We start from the raw sequence: 15,999 nt of genomic DNA on the forward strand, positions 1-15,999 counted from the left end.
CTCCTCTACACCAAGTCTCTTGCAATATAAACACATCTGCATTTTCTAACTCTCTAATAAAGTCTGAGGTCCTGCTCTTAAGGCCAAGAGCAGAAGATCTCAGACCCTGAACATTCAAACAAGAGATGACAAAAGATTTAGATTTCATTTAAAACTCAAAAGGCTGCATTTGGTGATCAAAATGAGATAAACTACTAAGTCAAAGAAAATAATTTAAGAGTATCTACATGACATATTATAAAAGGTAACAAATCAATAACTGGTATATTAAATAATCAATACTTATGTACAGTGTAAATGTCCTTTTTTTTTTTAAACTGTATGAGCACAAGAAATACTCTAATAATAATTCATACAGTGTCTATTGTGGTACCTGTCCAATCAGATGAGAGCAAAGCAGGCTGAGCATCTGCTGAATGTCCCTCAGTTCATTGTGTGGGGGGGTGGTTAAGGTTGGTTCTGCTGCTCTCCGGACCACCTGGGCATAACTCAGTGGGCCAGGGTGTGGCTCTTGTCGCTGTGGTTGGGGTGGGGCCCCTAGGGACAGGAGTGACTGTGGTCTGGCTTGAGGGGGATCATGGTTGCCTTTGTGGGGTCTGATTTGGACATGATGTGGGTGGGGCTGAGGTGGTCTTGTCTCCATTGTGTTGGTCTGGATGTTGGTTGAGGATGTCTTGGTGTTCTGTGGGGTTGTGGGCTGATGTGCTCTTTCTGCGGGCCGTGGATTGGTCTCTGTTGAGAGCGACTTTTCAGTGTTTGGGCGAAGATGGGGACTGTGCTTTTAAACAGATGGACGTGGTCGTAGAGACAGCTGATGTCCAGGGTGGGGTGGTGGGCTAGGTGGACATTGGGTCTCCGTGCACAGTCTCTGGACAGGCTGCTGTTGATCCTGTGGATGGTGTCAGGGTGGAAGTCTTTCCTTGGGAGCAGAGTGGATATGACCACTCTGCTGTTGGGGAAGGTGGTGGAGGCTTTCTCTGTCACTCTCTTGAGTGACTCTGACACCCTCTCCTGCTGGCTCCGCAGATCATTGGTGCCAGTGTGGATGATGATGTGACTCGAGCCCAAGCCGCTCCTCTGACAGCAGGTCTATGGCATGGTTGGTGTTTGGACACCAGATTTTAGCCACGTTGTGGGTGGGGAAAAGTTTCTTTCATTTAGGAATTTTCCATTGGAGTCGATGAGGAGGACAATGTCTGTCTTCTCTGTTGTGCTGGTCTGGTGGAATGAGGAGGTGCTGGTCTGTGGGCTGGATGTGGAACTGGGGGTGGAGGTAGGTTCTTGGATTGGTGGGTCCTGGCTGCTCACAGGGTCCTGGTTGTGGTCTAGTTTTTCATCCAGGTCCTGTGTAGCTCCACCTCTCTCCTGAGGCTGTTCTGACAGAGTGGTGAGTGCTCTGCTGTGCTCCTCTCTCTCTCCTCTGAGCTCCTCCACCTCCTTTGACTGAGAGGTAAGTTCTCTCCTGTGCTCCTCTCTCTCTCCTCTGAGCTCCTCCACCTCCTTTGAGAGAGAGGTAAGTTCTTTCCTGTGCTCCTCTCTCTCCTCTGAGCTCCTTCACCTCCTCTGTCAGAGCTGTCAGTGCTGCTAGACGCTGCTCTCTGTCCTGATGCAGCTCTCTGATCTCAGTCCTGAGCAGGCTCAGCTCTCTCCTGCAGCTGTCCCTGTCCTGCCTCAGCATGCCCAGCTCTGTGCTGATGGTACAGGGATCAGGCTGAGCTGTGGTGGGCTGGCATGGCTGTTGGCTGATCAGCTCTCTCAGTTGTGGTCCCGAGGCTGTCCGGGGCATGTTAGGTTGTCTGGACGGAGCCTCAGGACCAGCTGGCTGAGGGGGCTCTTCTCTGGCTTCAGCTCTTGGCAGGTTAGGGCTTTGTGATGGTACGTCTGGGGGTCACTAGTTTTTAGGTGATTGTAAAATTTAATTGCTCTTTTTTGTATTTTCAATATGAGGGGGAATTGGCCGAGTTCTGCTCTACATGCGTTGTTTGGTGTCTTTCTCTGGACGTGCATGATGTTCTTACAGAACTCTGTGTGGAAAGATTCTATTATTGTTTTGTCCCATTTTTCAAATTCATGATTTAATTTTGGTCCCCAAATTTCACTGCCATAGAGAATTATCGGTTCTAATACAAATTGGAACATTTTTAGCCAGATTTGAATTGGAATGTCCAGTTTGATATTTCTTGTAATTGCATAGAAAGCTCTCCTTGCTTTGTCTCTCAGATCTTTCACAGCCAAGTTGAAGCTTCCTGTGGAGCTTATGTTGAGGCCAAGGTATGTGTAGTTTTTTGCATGTTGTAATTTAGTGGTGTCCAAATAGAAATTGTGTGTGTTTTCCTGACTTCTGGACTGCTTCTGGAAGATCATAATTTTGGTTTTCTTTGGGTTAACTGTCAGGGCCCAGGTCTGACAGAATGTATGCAGGAGGTTGAGGTGCTGCTGTAGACCTTCTTTTGTTGGTGACAGCAACACCAAGTCATCTGCGTACAGGAGACCCTTAATTTCTGTGCCGTTCAGGTTGAGGCCAGGTGCCGTGGATTGATCTAATTGACATGCAAATTCATTAACGTATAAATTGAAGAGTATTGGACTAAGATTGCATCCCTGCCTCACCCCACGACCTTGGGAAAAGAAGGCTGTTTGTTTGTCTCCTATTTTAACTGCACATTTACTGTTTGTGTACATAGATTTAATTACATCATATGTTTTTCCTCCAATGCCACTGTTGAGTAGTCTGTAGAAAAGGCCCTCATGCCAGATGGAATCAAAGGCCTTTGTGAAATCAACAAAACATGCGTATGCCTTTCCTTTCTTCTTGTCTAATTCTTGCTCAATCAGGGTGTGGAGGGTACAGATGTGGTCTGTTGTGCAAAAATTTGGTAAGAATCCAATTTGGCATTTATTCAAAACATTTAGGTCATTGATAAAAGTGAGTCTACTAGGTTACTATTTACACAGATCCCACGGTAATTATTAGGGTCATATTTATCTCCATTTTTATAAAGGGGTGTTATTAAACCTTTATTCCATATGTCAGGAAAAGTGCCAACTGCAAGAATTATCTTAAAAAGTTTGAGTATAGCCAATTTTAATTTATGGTCAGAATATTTGATCATTTCATTTAAGATGTTGTCGCCTCCACAGGCCTTTTTAGCTTTCAGGGATTGGATGCTTTCCATCAGTTCCTGCTCTGTTGTTGAAGCATCTAGAGGGTTTTGGTTGTCTTTGATTACTAATTCTAACGTTTTCCACTTGGCATGTGTTTTGTTTTGGTCACTGTTCTTTGTAATATTGCTGTATAATTCAGTAAAATAATTCATCCAAATGCTGCCATTTTGTATTGCCAATTGATCTTGTTGTGTTTTGTTTAGAGTGTTCCACTTCTGCCAGAACTGGTTTGACTCTAAAGATTCTTCTATTTCAGAGAGCTGGGTTCTGGTGTGTTGGTCTTTCTTTGCTCTCAGTGTGCGTTTGTATTGTTTCAAGGTGTCGTAGTAATGAAGGCGTATGTTTTGGTTATTTGGGTCTCTATGTTTTTTGTTTGATAACTTTCTTCAAGTTTTCCTTATATTTTTGCAATCATTGTCAAACCATTTGTTATTGTGTATTTGTTTTGGTTTTTGATTAGAGGTTTTCAAGTTTGATAACTTTGCCAATTTATCAGAAATTGCGTTAATTTTGCCCACAGCAGTGTTTACACCATCATTATTGTGGGGGAATATTTCAGAAAGAAATAAATAGATTGAATACTGGATTTTGGCATTTTCAAATGCCTTTTGGTAGCTCTCCATGCTGTCTGATTTCCATCTGTATGAATGTGTGGTGTTGTACAGTTCACTGGGTTTAGAGGCCTCAGAGTTACTGTGTGCCCTCTTCAGATAGACCGTGATCTTGCTGTGGTCTGAGAGGGGTGTGAGTGGGTTGACTGTGAAAGCTCTGAGAGACATTGGGTCCAGATCTGTTATGGCATAGTCTACCGTACTACTGCCAAGAGCTGAACTAAAAGTGTAACGGCCCAGAGAATCTCCTTGTAACCTACCATTGACTATATACAGACCCAGCGTGCAGCAGAGCTGTAAAAGCTGGGTACCATTTGTGTTTGTAATTTTATCAAAATTGTGTCTTGGGGGGAGTTCGGGGAGAGGAAAGCAGGTTTCTCCAGGTAGGCCTATGTGCTGATCTCCCTGGATGTTTACAGTGTCAGCTTTCTCTCCAGTTCTAGCATTCAGGTCTCCGCAGACTAACACGTTTCCTAAAGTTTTAAATTGGTTTATTTCCCCCTCAAGAGTGGAAAAAACATCGTCATTGTAGTAGGGGGAATCTGAGGGGGGTATGTAAATAGCACATAGGTAGACATGTTGGTCTGCACTTATTACTTCTTTGTTAATTTTCAGCCAAATATAGGAATCAGCTTTTTTGATAATTTGAGTTGAATGGGTTAGTTCTGATCTATACCAAATAATCATGCCTCCTGAGTCCCTACCCTGGGTTACTGTTTGGAGTTTAATTGATGGGATAATAATCTCAATGTAACCGCAAGGACAACCAGTGGAACTGTCTTCTCTGTACCATGTCTCTTGTAAGACGGTGATATCAGAGACTTTTACTTCTCTAATAAAATCTGGATTTCGGCTTTTTTATCCAAAAGCAGATGATCTAAGGCCTTGCATGTTCCAACATGTTATTTGAAAAGATTTCACCTTTAAATGTGTTCTGTTTTAAAAATAAGACAAACACTGAAAAAATAATAACGATAATAAAAACAAGAAATAAACAACTAAGTTAAATTAAACTAAATTAGGGATTTGGGGGGGGGGGGGGGGTGCTCTGGGGGGTTTGTGGGGGCCTGTGTTGACTTGGTTGTGGGGTGTGTTGGTGATGCTGGTGATCCTGTGGGGGCTGGGGTGTCCTGGGTATCCTTGCTGGTAGTCTGGGCTGGTGGTGTCTAGGGGCTATGGGAGGTCTGGGAGGTCTAGAAGGTCTAGAAGGTCTAGGAGGTCTGGGTGGGGTCTGTGCTGGCCGACTGCTCCTCTGGGTGGTGGTGAGGTTCCTGCTGAAGGCGACGTCCTTCAGGGTCTTGGCCAGGATGGGGACTGCTTCTCTGTACAGGTGTACATGGTCATACAGGTAGTCCAGACCTAGTATCGGGTGGTGAGCCAGGAACACATTGGGTTTCAGGGCACAGTTCCTGGAGATGCTGGTGTTCACCCTGTGTATGGTGTGGGGGTGGAAGTCTCTTCTTGGCAGGAGGGTGGAGATGATGATTTTGCTGGTTGGGAAGGTGGTGGAGGCTTTTTCAATCATTCTCCTGAGTGAGTCTGCCACTCTCTCCTGTTGGGACCTTAGGTCGTTGGTGAGAGAGAGCCTTCAGTTACATTTGACTGGCGTGAGTTGCTCAGTATTCCAGTCTGTTTATGATGGCAGCACCAACACCACATGTGAATAATGGAGACATGAGAGACAGAGAAACAGTCTGCCCTGCTGCACTTGTGTGTAGCCTATGACGTCAGTGTTAAGGGCACGTTCAAGAATACCAACATTGTGCAACAGTTTAACACTGTGTTAAGGTTTCTCTTCTGGTCATCGGCCTCGTGAGCACAGGAATCAGTCTGAGCCGATTACCTCAAAATGGCGTTAGACCAGCCCGATTCATCGATTAATCGGTCGACCTCTGATTACAATCAACAGTAATATAGGTAATGGAAAAATAGTGTTTTGACTGATAAGTAAACACAGGTGAAAAAGTGCACTGTGTAATGTAATGTACTGTATGTGTATCATTCCCAAGTACACAACGGTCCCTCCCTAAACCAGGTTTAGTAAAGGTTAGTAAAAGGCTGTGATGGTCTCTTCTGAATGCTTCTAAAAGAAAGAGGCTTTAATTCATCTAAAACATTCCAAGTGTTGTGAAAGGAGAAGATGTTGAAAAGTATACACTAACAGAACACATAATCTGAGTGAGCATTAAGTTTATTTCATGTAGGCTTGAGTGAACATATTATTCTGTAGCCCTACTAACTGTTAACATATAGTAAATGTACTTGAAATGTCAAAGTTCACTTGCATGTATTGAGGAACATACTGAGGAACTGATATTTAATATTTTAAATGTGCAGGAACATTACTGTCAGAATATTTCAATTTCATTTATGTTCTATAGAAAAATGTTGAACACATTAACCTATAGATGGTGCCTCAGATAAGCACAATCAAATGCTCTTAAATAGTGAAAAAGTCCAGCTTAAGTTTTATAATCTGACTGCGAATAATACACTAAGAACAATACATTACATTTTCCCCTTGGCAGTGCATGTACTAGACTGTCTCAATTTCTATATATTGTCCAACAATGCCCACACAAAAAGGACAAAATGACATTTTAATGTTGATGAATTAGCAAAGTAATTAAGACAGCAGAGCTGCATTTACCTCAGCAGCTTTAAGGGGAATACACAAGAGATAATGATAGATCAGATGTTACTAACGTTACTTTATGAACTACTTAACCATGTTGACTAATGCCACTGAGCCCTGTCTGGCTCTAGTCTGTACACAGTAATGACGTTCTGACAGCAAAAAGCAAACTACACGCGCTGTGCTAAAAGTTAGGAAGCTAGCAAAAAAATGATCCCATTACAGCCGCCTTACCTGAGTTGCATCTCCCACCTGGTCACACGCCAGAGCTGCCGCCACAGGTGCTGCTGCTGATGCTGCAGAGGATGGTCCAGCAGCAGAAAACAGGGTTGTCAGTTTCTGACATTTTGCAGCATTTGCAGCAATGCCTGTCTCTTTTTTCCCCTAATCTTCTCCGCGCCTCCCTTGTGCTTCTTCTCCATGTTTTTCTTCTCCATGGCTTCTGACTGATTGATTGTTTGTTTGATTGTTTGTTTGATTGATTGATTGATTGATTGATTGATTGATTGATTGATTGATTGATTGATTGACTGATTGATTGATGCAGAAGGAGGACGGGACAGCCCGTGGCCCTCAGCCCTTGGCTGTGATTGGCCAACAGCTCAACGACGAGGTGAAAGGGGTGTGACACACCCACATGGGCCAAAGATGATGAGCCAAACACTACTAGAGAAACTGTGAACATTGGTTATCATATTAAAGGCCAGCCCAACTGCACCTAAAGTTTCTTCGTTTTTTTTTCCCCCTCCGGCTGTACCGGCCCACACTGACCCAGCGGCCCACTGGGAAATCTCCCGGTACTCCCGATGGCCAGTCCGCCCTTGCTTATGAGCCACTCTCAGTGTGTGGTGGTGTATTTATCTGCAGAGACTCTGCCCTCTGCCTGTGTTAGGTGAGCTCAGGGCTTTATAAAAAGGTGGGGACCAGATGCCAGACTGTAAGCAGCAGGAATCAAAGAGATACAACACCTGAAAACACAAATATAGTGAGAAGAAATGCCAAACAAGAATGAATCTGGGGTTGGCTTTTACTTTCACTTTCACTGGCAAGTGTGTTTACAAACTGTAAGCAACAATCCTGCATAGTATAACTTTAATTGAAGTAGAAAAACTGAGTTGAAAATTCACTCCTAACCTTTAAAGCAGGCCTATTCAGTTGGCGGCCTGCAGGCTATATCAGGACCAGAAGCAACCTCAGAGTGGCTGGGTAGGGATTGGTGTGGAGACTCTGTATTAAACAGCCCGGGGCAAAATGAATCAAGACTGTAGTACTAATAAGCTCCGCTGTTATCGTCTCTTTCACTGTTACTTTGTAAAGTTTTGGTTTCATGTATCATCATGCTGCAGACTCAATAAAACCTTGAGCAGTAAAAAGCCAGTGCTTTATCAATACACGTGTTCAGCATGTAGAAAGACATATTTCAATCTGCTCTGTCCTCATTCACCGCGTTATGGTTTACAATCACATTTTACACAAGCACATCACACTAGTGGGACCAATAGCAAATAGTTAAAGCAAACTAAAATGAAAGCTGTGTGTATGTAGTCTGTTTAACTTAGTTTGTCACTTATCTTAAAATGTACCTGAGACAGCCTACCTGTGGACAGTGAGTGTCCTCAGTAGAGGTGGGACAGAGAGCAGGATGAATGACTGATACTGATGTCTGTTCTTCATGCTTATATAACGTAACTCAGTGTTGTGATGTCAGGAGTAATATTTATTTTATTGACATGTTAGGTTTGTTTCCAGTGAGATATTATTGAGTTTATATAGTGACTTTGTTGTTGTAAACATGACTGTTGCTGCCATAGACTGTATAAAACTATATCCTGTGTATTTTCATAAACACTTGACCTTAAAGGTAAACGTCAGGAAGTGTGTGTGTGTGTGTGTGTGTGTGTGTTATTAGTTACTGTTAATGTCACTTGTTATGCTTCTGTGCATTGACAGCTCTTCTTTATTCTGTTTCTGCATTATGTGATGTTCCTTTGTAATTTCTAATGTGACACGAAAAACATTGCTACTTTTACTACAGTAATTTGCACCTGTTTAGAAATGTGTCATCACCAATAGCTGAAACAAAACAGTTTCCAATAGGTTGCCTGCTGCTGAAAATGTCTGGCCCATCAACATTTTCTGGTTTAAAATCCGGCCCAGTTGAATTTGTAATTGAACAGCCCTGCTTTAAACACTTGATTTCAACTTAAATGTACCCTCATGATTCTTTAAATAAGTGATTTGTGTTTGGCTGCACAACATGAGTTAGTGATGATGGAGCCACTGGTGGAGCTGGCAGAGTTTAAGAGGTGAAGTCACTACATCTTTATTGAAGTAGCAGCACGTTGTCAATGATATTTATGAGAGCTGTTTTTCACTTTTTGTATTTTCCAGTCTTTAACCTGCATCCTGTTGGGATCAGCACAATAACACAATGACAAAGTCACTCTACTCAGTTTAGGGCAAAGCTCATTGATCAGGACATAGTAATGTTGAGCTACACATTTAACACCTGAACACATCTGATTGGATCATTAATGGAGTTTTATCTTCATCATTTATTCTTTGACACTAAACTGCAGACACGAGGCTGATATTTATGAGGTCAGATTAGAACTGATACCATTTACACTGAGATTAAAACTGAGTTTTTAAAATGTCAACTCCAAATTTAAAATTGAAAAACAAGATTTAAACATTGGAAAATGACATTTGTGTGTCACATTTACAGTTTAGACTTCCAGTGTGGAGCTGTACTGAGCTGTGCATTAAGTGAACTAAGAGAAGCCTCAGCTCTAACTGAAACATCAGGATGTTAGTGAAGACAACCTACACTTCCTTCATATATCAGAATAAACTGGCCTTTAATGACTTGATCCTGTTTAACCTGTCAAAATCCCACATTTCATTCAATCAAATCACTTCTTACTGTGTGTAACTATTGTAAATGTATTACATTTAATAAACACCTCTAATTCATGTCAATGCAGCAGATTTAAAACCTTAATATAACAAATCAAATCCTACACTGAATCATTCACTCCAAAGTCACTGTGTCTTTATTGAAGTAGCAGCACGTTGTCATTAATATTTATGAGAGCTCTTTTTCACTTTTTGTATTTTACAGTTTTTAACCTGCATCCTGTTGAGTTCGGCTGTTTGGAGTTTCCATTTTATAAACCTCTACATTCTAAACCTTCTTCAGCTCTGAACACATTATTAAACACTGAATGATTGCAAGCATGAACATTGTCTTCTAAACTTACATCTTTTATTCTTTATTCAGATTGAGGGGCTGCAGTTTGTCAGAGATCAGCTGTGTTTCTCTGGCCTCAGCTCTGAAGTCCAACCCCTCCCATCTGACAGAGCTGGACCTGAGTGACAACAACCTGCAGGATTCAGGAGTGAAGCTGCTGTGTGATTTTCTGGAGAGTCCACACTGTAGTCTGAAGACTCTGAGGTCAGTTCACTGACTCTCTGTTACTGTTGTAGATCTTACATGTTTAACAATTGAACCTAATTTATGTACAAATATAACTTCTATCTAAAAAGTTGTAAATGAACTTTTGTTCATATTTTCATGTTTTTTGTATAAATGTAGTCTGCAGTCACAAAAGATTGTTTCTTTCTTCTTTTTTTAAATTTATTGGTGAATTTGCGTGGCAATGACAAGACTGACAGTGACAGTGGGAACAAACAAGATGGTCTAACAGACAAAACATACAGATACAAATATAATTTGGGTGGCTCTGGTACAGTACATAAACATACATATTATATAATAATAATAATTATATAGGGCGGCACGGTGGTGTGGTGGTTAGCACTCTCGCCTCACAGCAAGAGGGTTGCCGGTTCGATCCCGGGTGTGGGAGCCCTTCTGTGTGGAGTTTGCATGTTCTCCCCGTGTCAGCGTGGGTTCTCTCCGGGCACTCCGGCTTCCTCCCACAGTCCAAAGACACGCAGATTGGGGACTAAGTTAATTGGTAACTCTAAATTGTCCATAGGTGTGAATGTGAGCGTGAATGGTTGTCTGTCACTATGTGTCAGCCCTGCAATAGTCTGGCGACCTGTCCAGGGTGTACCCCGCCTCTCGCCCGATGTAGCTGGGATAGGCTCCAGCCCCCCCGCGACCCTCAAGAGGATGAAGCGGTTAGAAGATGAATGAATGAATATATATACATACACACATATATGAAAAAAAGAGTGAAAAAATTGAATTTCCGATCTCACGGGCTAAATCCTCCTATTACTCCCGTTTAATCAACTCAAACGACGGTAACTCAAGGGCCCTGTTTTCCCTCCTCAGCAACATTACTCAACCTCCGGACTCACTTTCTCCACAGATGTACTCTACTGCCTTTTGTAATACCCTTATATCCTTTTTTTTACTGCTAAAATTCATAACATCCATCAGCAACTTGCTCCCAGCGCCTCTCACAATTCATCTTCCTTATTTCCCTCTGTGTCCCCTTCCCAGTCACTCTCCGCATTTGCTCTACCTTCGGTTTTCGAAACCACTGGTCTGATCAAAACATCCAAATTATCAACCTGCCAATTAGACCCCCTTCCAACTGCTCTTGTTAAAGCCACCGTTTCCTCTCTGGCCCCTCTTCATCGCGCACATAATCCATTCTTCCCTCACCACTGGAATTGTTCCCTCACCCCTCAAAACAGCTGCTGTCACCCCAATACTCAAGAAACCCGGTGCAGATCCCAATAACCACAATAACCCCGTCCCATCTCCAATCTTTCATTTCTCTCAAAGATACTTGAAAAAAGTGTTGCCTCTCAGCTCCATTCCCAACTTTCCTGCAATAATCTTTTTGAACAATTCCAGTCCGGTTTCTGCCCTCTCCACAGTACTGAAACGGCACTACTCAAAATCACCAACGATCTCCTCCTGGCAGCTGATTCCGGTCTCCTATCCATCCTCATCCTGCTTGACCAGAGTGCGGCCTTCGACACCATCTCACACACCACCCTCCTGGTCGGACACCTCTCTGTTGGCATCACACACACCCCCCTCAACTGGTTCAAATTCTACCTCTCCAGCCGCTCTCAGTTCATCCAACTCAAACCATTCACATCACAACCACTCCCAGTCACCACAGGTGTGCCCCAGGGCTCTGTCCTGGGGCCCCTCCTATTCATCATTTACTTACTCCCCCTTGGCTACATCTTCCGGAAACATCACATCCACTTCCACTGCTACACGGATGACACCCAGATCCATATTTCCACCAAACCTGACTCCACCCTCCCACCTCCTCCTTCACTGACTGCCTCCTTGAAATAAAATCCTCGTTTTCATCCAACTTCCTCAAATTAAACAGCGACAAAACAGAAATTCTACTCATTGGCACTAAAACCACCCTATCCAAATCCCCCAGTTTCGCATTATCTATTGACAACCCTAACATTTCTCCTTCCCCACAGGTCAAGAGCCTGGGTGTCATCCTCGACAGCACACTTTCTTACACTTCTCATATCAACCACATAACCCGGTCAGCTTACTTCCATCTCCGCAACATCAACCGCCTCCACCCCTCTCTCACACCTCACACAGCTGCCATTCTGGTCCACAGTCTGGTCACCTTCCGGCTTGACTACTGCAACTCTCCTGTTTGGTCTTCCACAAAAAACTCTCCATTAACTACCACTGGTACAGAATTCAGCAGCTTGTATCATCACAAGGACCCCATCCACTCACCACATCACACCCGTCCTGCAGCAGCTCCACTGGCTCCCCATCACACACCGTGTCCAATACAAGATTTTACTGCTCACCTTCAAGGCCATTCACAACCTCGCCCCTCCATACCAGTCTGACCTCCTCCACATTGCCACACCCGCACACACATTCAGATCCTCTACCTCCATCCACCTCTGGAATTCACTCCTCCCTGACCTTTGCAACACCACATCTGTCAGTCTGTTCAAATCCAAACTCAAAACACATCTGTTCAGACTTGCCATTCCATCTGATCAAATGCACTACACTGTTGTACTGTCTTCCCCTCTATTTTAATGTATTTGTATGATGTATTGTATGCTGTGTTTCTTGTTTGATGTATGCTTTTTTATCTTTGCTGTAAGGCGACCTTGAGTGGCTTGAAAGGCCTCCTAACAAATAAAATGCATTATTATTATTATTATTATTATGATTGTTGTTGTTGTTATTATTATTATTATTATTATATGTAATGAACAAAGGTCACCAATTAATGCAATGATTGGGCAGGTGGGGATGCTGAGGCCCAGCACCTCAGATAGCCTGCTCATGACCTCCGACCAGAAGTTTTGGATGGGTGGGCAATGCCAGATTATCTACTGAGGTTGAACAGAGTGAACAGGTATTGCTTTGGCTGAAGCCCATGCGGTAGAGTTTGTGTGTGGTAATATGAGTTCTATGAAGGACTTTGTACTGTATTAGTTGAGTTTTAGAGTTACATGTCATAGAGAATGTGTTGTTGCATATGTTTTGCCAGTTGGCATCTGTCGGTAGGTTATTGAGGTCTGTGGTCCATCTGTCTATTGGGATTGATATTGTTGTGTCGTTGAATGCTAGGAGCTTGTATATTTGAGATAATATTTTCTGAGGTTTGAGTGATTGTAGTTTGGCATATAGGGGGGGACTGTGATTGTTAAAATTTGTGATGTTGATGCTTTTTTTATGACTTCTTTTAACTGCATATATTGGAAGTAGCAGTGAGCCAGTATGTTATATTCTGTTTGGATATGGTCGAAGGTCATGAACAGGCCACCACTGAGTAGCTGTCCCTGGCTGGGTACTCCTCTCTCAATCCAGGATGAAAAAGCGAAGGTTTTGTTATTGATTAAAAACATGGGGTTATTCGATAAAGGGGTATGAGAGGATGGTGAGAGGCTGTAATGAAGAATTTCATTTGATTTCCACCAGGCGGTTAGAGTGGTTTTGATGGTACGGTTGTTTTTGTAGCATGGGTGAGTTTTTATGGATTTATCTATAAAAACGGATTGCGGATGCTTAATTCTTGAGTTAGTTTTTTTTCGATTTCTAGCCGTGGTGAATTGATGTCATTTGTCCAGTGACAGATGTACAGTAGTTGATGTGAGAGAAAATAGAGAGAGAAATTTGGAGCCCCAAGTCCTCCATATTCTTTATGTTTTTGCAAAGTGGATAGTTTGATTCTTGGTTTTTTATTTTTTTTATTTTTCTAGTAAAATTTGGTGACTGTACTATTGAGAGAGGAGAATCAGCCCGTGGGTGGGGTGATGGGTGTCATTGCGAAAAGATCATTTATTTTTGGAACGATATTCATTTTAACTGTTGAAATTTGGCCAATTAGGGATAATGGTAGTTTGTTCCATCTTTACAGGTTATCTTTTATTTCTTGGAATAGGGGGGTATCGTTGAGTGTGAATAATTCATTTAGGTTCGGAGAAATGTGTATTCCAAGGTACTTGATAGATTTTACTGTACGACTAAAGACGGGGTCCCCAGCCTCAGCATCCCACCCGCCCATCGGCAGAATCTCTGATTTTGTCCAGTTGAGATGGAGTAGCCAGACACCTGACTGTAGTTGCTGATCAGATTATGGACTGATGGAAGTGATGATGAGGGCTTTGTGATGTATAACAAAATGTCGTCGGAATATAAGCTAATTTTATGGTGGTGTAGTTTTGATTGGATGCCAGTGATGTGGTTGCATTGTGTAATGGAAGCTGCCAGAGGTTCAATGAAGAGTGCAAACAGTAATGGGGATAATGGGGTAGAATGATCTGAAAGAGTCATTAATTAAGAGGTGAGGTGAGGTTGGTGTTCTGCTAAAAAAGTAATACTTATGGGTGCATGATCGGAGATTATAATGCTGTGGATTGTTGGGTCTGTTATTTTGTGTGTGATAGAGTTATTCACTAAAATGTAGTCTATGCTGGAGTACGATTAATGGTGGGGAGAGTAATATGAGTATTCCTTTTTACTGGGACTATTGTGTCTCCAGATATCCATCAGTCCATAATCTGACATGTACTGTATAAGCAATGATGAGGGGTGGTTTGATCTATTAGTGGAGGTTGATAAGGAGCGGTCCAAGTGTGGGTCCAGTACTGTGTTGAAATCATCGCCTAAGATAATATGAGTCAGGAAAGTTTGATAATGCTGAAAATAGAGAGTGAAAAAGGTAAAAAAAAAAAAGTGTAACAACACCAGCGACAGACATTTACATATAAACATATAAACATATAAACGATCATGAGACTTTACAGTATAGGAGACATAAATGCGAGGGGTGGTTATAGGATCCCATTAGTGGGGATTTAGAGTAGTGGGTTATGGGAGATCAGAAAAGCCATGGGGTGGTTTTAGAGTCACGGTATACCTGTCCTTCAGTGTATAGTTTGTCAACTATCAGGTTAGTGCATTTATTGTTTTGTCTGTGTTGTTTAAGGATGGGGTGCAGTACTTTGCGCCGTTCATTTATTTTGCGTGGGAATTGGTTGTAGAGTCCTTAGTGTGTGCCTTTGAGTTCTTTTCCTCTGCTTTTGATCAGTTTCGTGTGTTTGTAATGTTCCAGATTGATGATGATCGGACGGGGTGATTTGTTATGATTGTGATTTGATTTGTAGTGCGAGAGCCAAGATGGTGAACACGGTGAAAAGTGATCTGGTTTACAGTGTCCGGGGGAGTTTGAGTTGAGTTTCTATGAAGTCCTTAATCAGCATTTCTGGGTTGTCGGATGGGTGTTCGGGGATGCCGGAAAAAATGAGATTGTCTCGCATGCTTCTGGTTTGTATATCCAATACAGTTTCTTTAATTTTTTTGTTTTCTTTCATGACCAAGTCCATTTTTTCAGTGAGTGATTTGACGGAGGTTTGAAGGGAGTTGTTTGACTGCTCTAACTTTTCGATGTGTTTGTAGGCGAATTCCAGGCTTGAGCGAAGCTCTTTTATCTTGTCATGAAGTGTTACCAGAAAGTCCAGTTTTTTGTTTATGGATCGCAGTACACTAACCTCGATATTTGTAGTTTCCAGATCACTTGTGTCTGTGGATGATGTCTTCTTCCGTTTTTTAGCCAGGTCTTGCGGGGTGTTGTCTATTGTGCAGCGGTTATAATAGTGATCGATGTATCGCTCTAGGCCTGCTAACTCCTCCGGTGTGTGACAAAAGTATTGCGGTTGCTGATTCCGGTCTGGGATGTAGATTATTGTGGTGTTTGGTTGAAAAAGAAAAGGTCCAAAGAAGTCAAGAAGTGGTGTGTTGATTTTCTCAGTGACCAGGCGCTGCCATGTTGAATCTCACCTTGTCACATAATGTCTCGCGGTACTCAGAGTCCCATCACAGGCACCAGCAGCCTTGTGTTTCTTTAATTAACAGTTGATTTATTGAATCTTTCTCAAACACAGCAGTTTACAGGAAAAAACACAGAACTGGAATATCAAAGATTAAACAATAGAATAGAATCAAATAAAGTAATAATCACACAAGACCAACTGTGTGTGAAATAAACACAACATTTACACACATTAGTACACAGAGATTCAACTCCACATGTCTACACAGATGCACGTGTGCATTAGTCAAACATATCTGGTCATCAACCCACAACA

The 15,999-nt window shown here is 42.4% G+C and overlaps 2 protein-coding genes across 12 annotated transcripts in view; both read left to right on the forward strand.

Moving 5' to 3' along the window:
* Window positions 1–15,999, forward strand: part of LOC125883388 (protein NLRC3-like) — a 111,178-nt gene that overhangs the window by 63,874 nt on the left and 31,305 nt on the right. The window lies entirely within an intron of this gene.
* The window catches only part of LOC125883391 (caspase recruitment domain-containing protein 8-like), a 101,618-nt gene that overhangs the window by 48,320 nt on the left and 37,299 nt on the right, over window positions 1–15,999 (forward strand). For 3 of the 4 annotated variants that reach the window (XM_049567636.1, XM_049567638.1, XM_049567637.1), the window contains one exon: window positions 9,695–9,868. The exons of the other annotated variant lie outside the window; for it this stretch is intronic. In XM_049567636.1, the coding sequence (XP_049423593.1) occupies window positions 9,695–9,868 (174 nt within the window). The remainder of the gene's footprint in view (window positions 1–9,694; window positions 9,869–15,999) is intronic. 4 annotated transcript variants of the gene reach the window in all.

Source organism: Epinephelus fuscoguttatus, linkage group LG23, assembly GCF_011397635.1.
Source record: "Epinephelus fuscoguttatus linkage group LG23, E.fuscoguttatus.final_Chr_v1".
Taxonomy (NCBI): Eukaryota; Metazoa; Chordata; class Actinopteri; order Perciformes; family Serranidae; genus Epinephelus; species Epinephelus fuscoguttatus.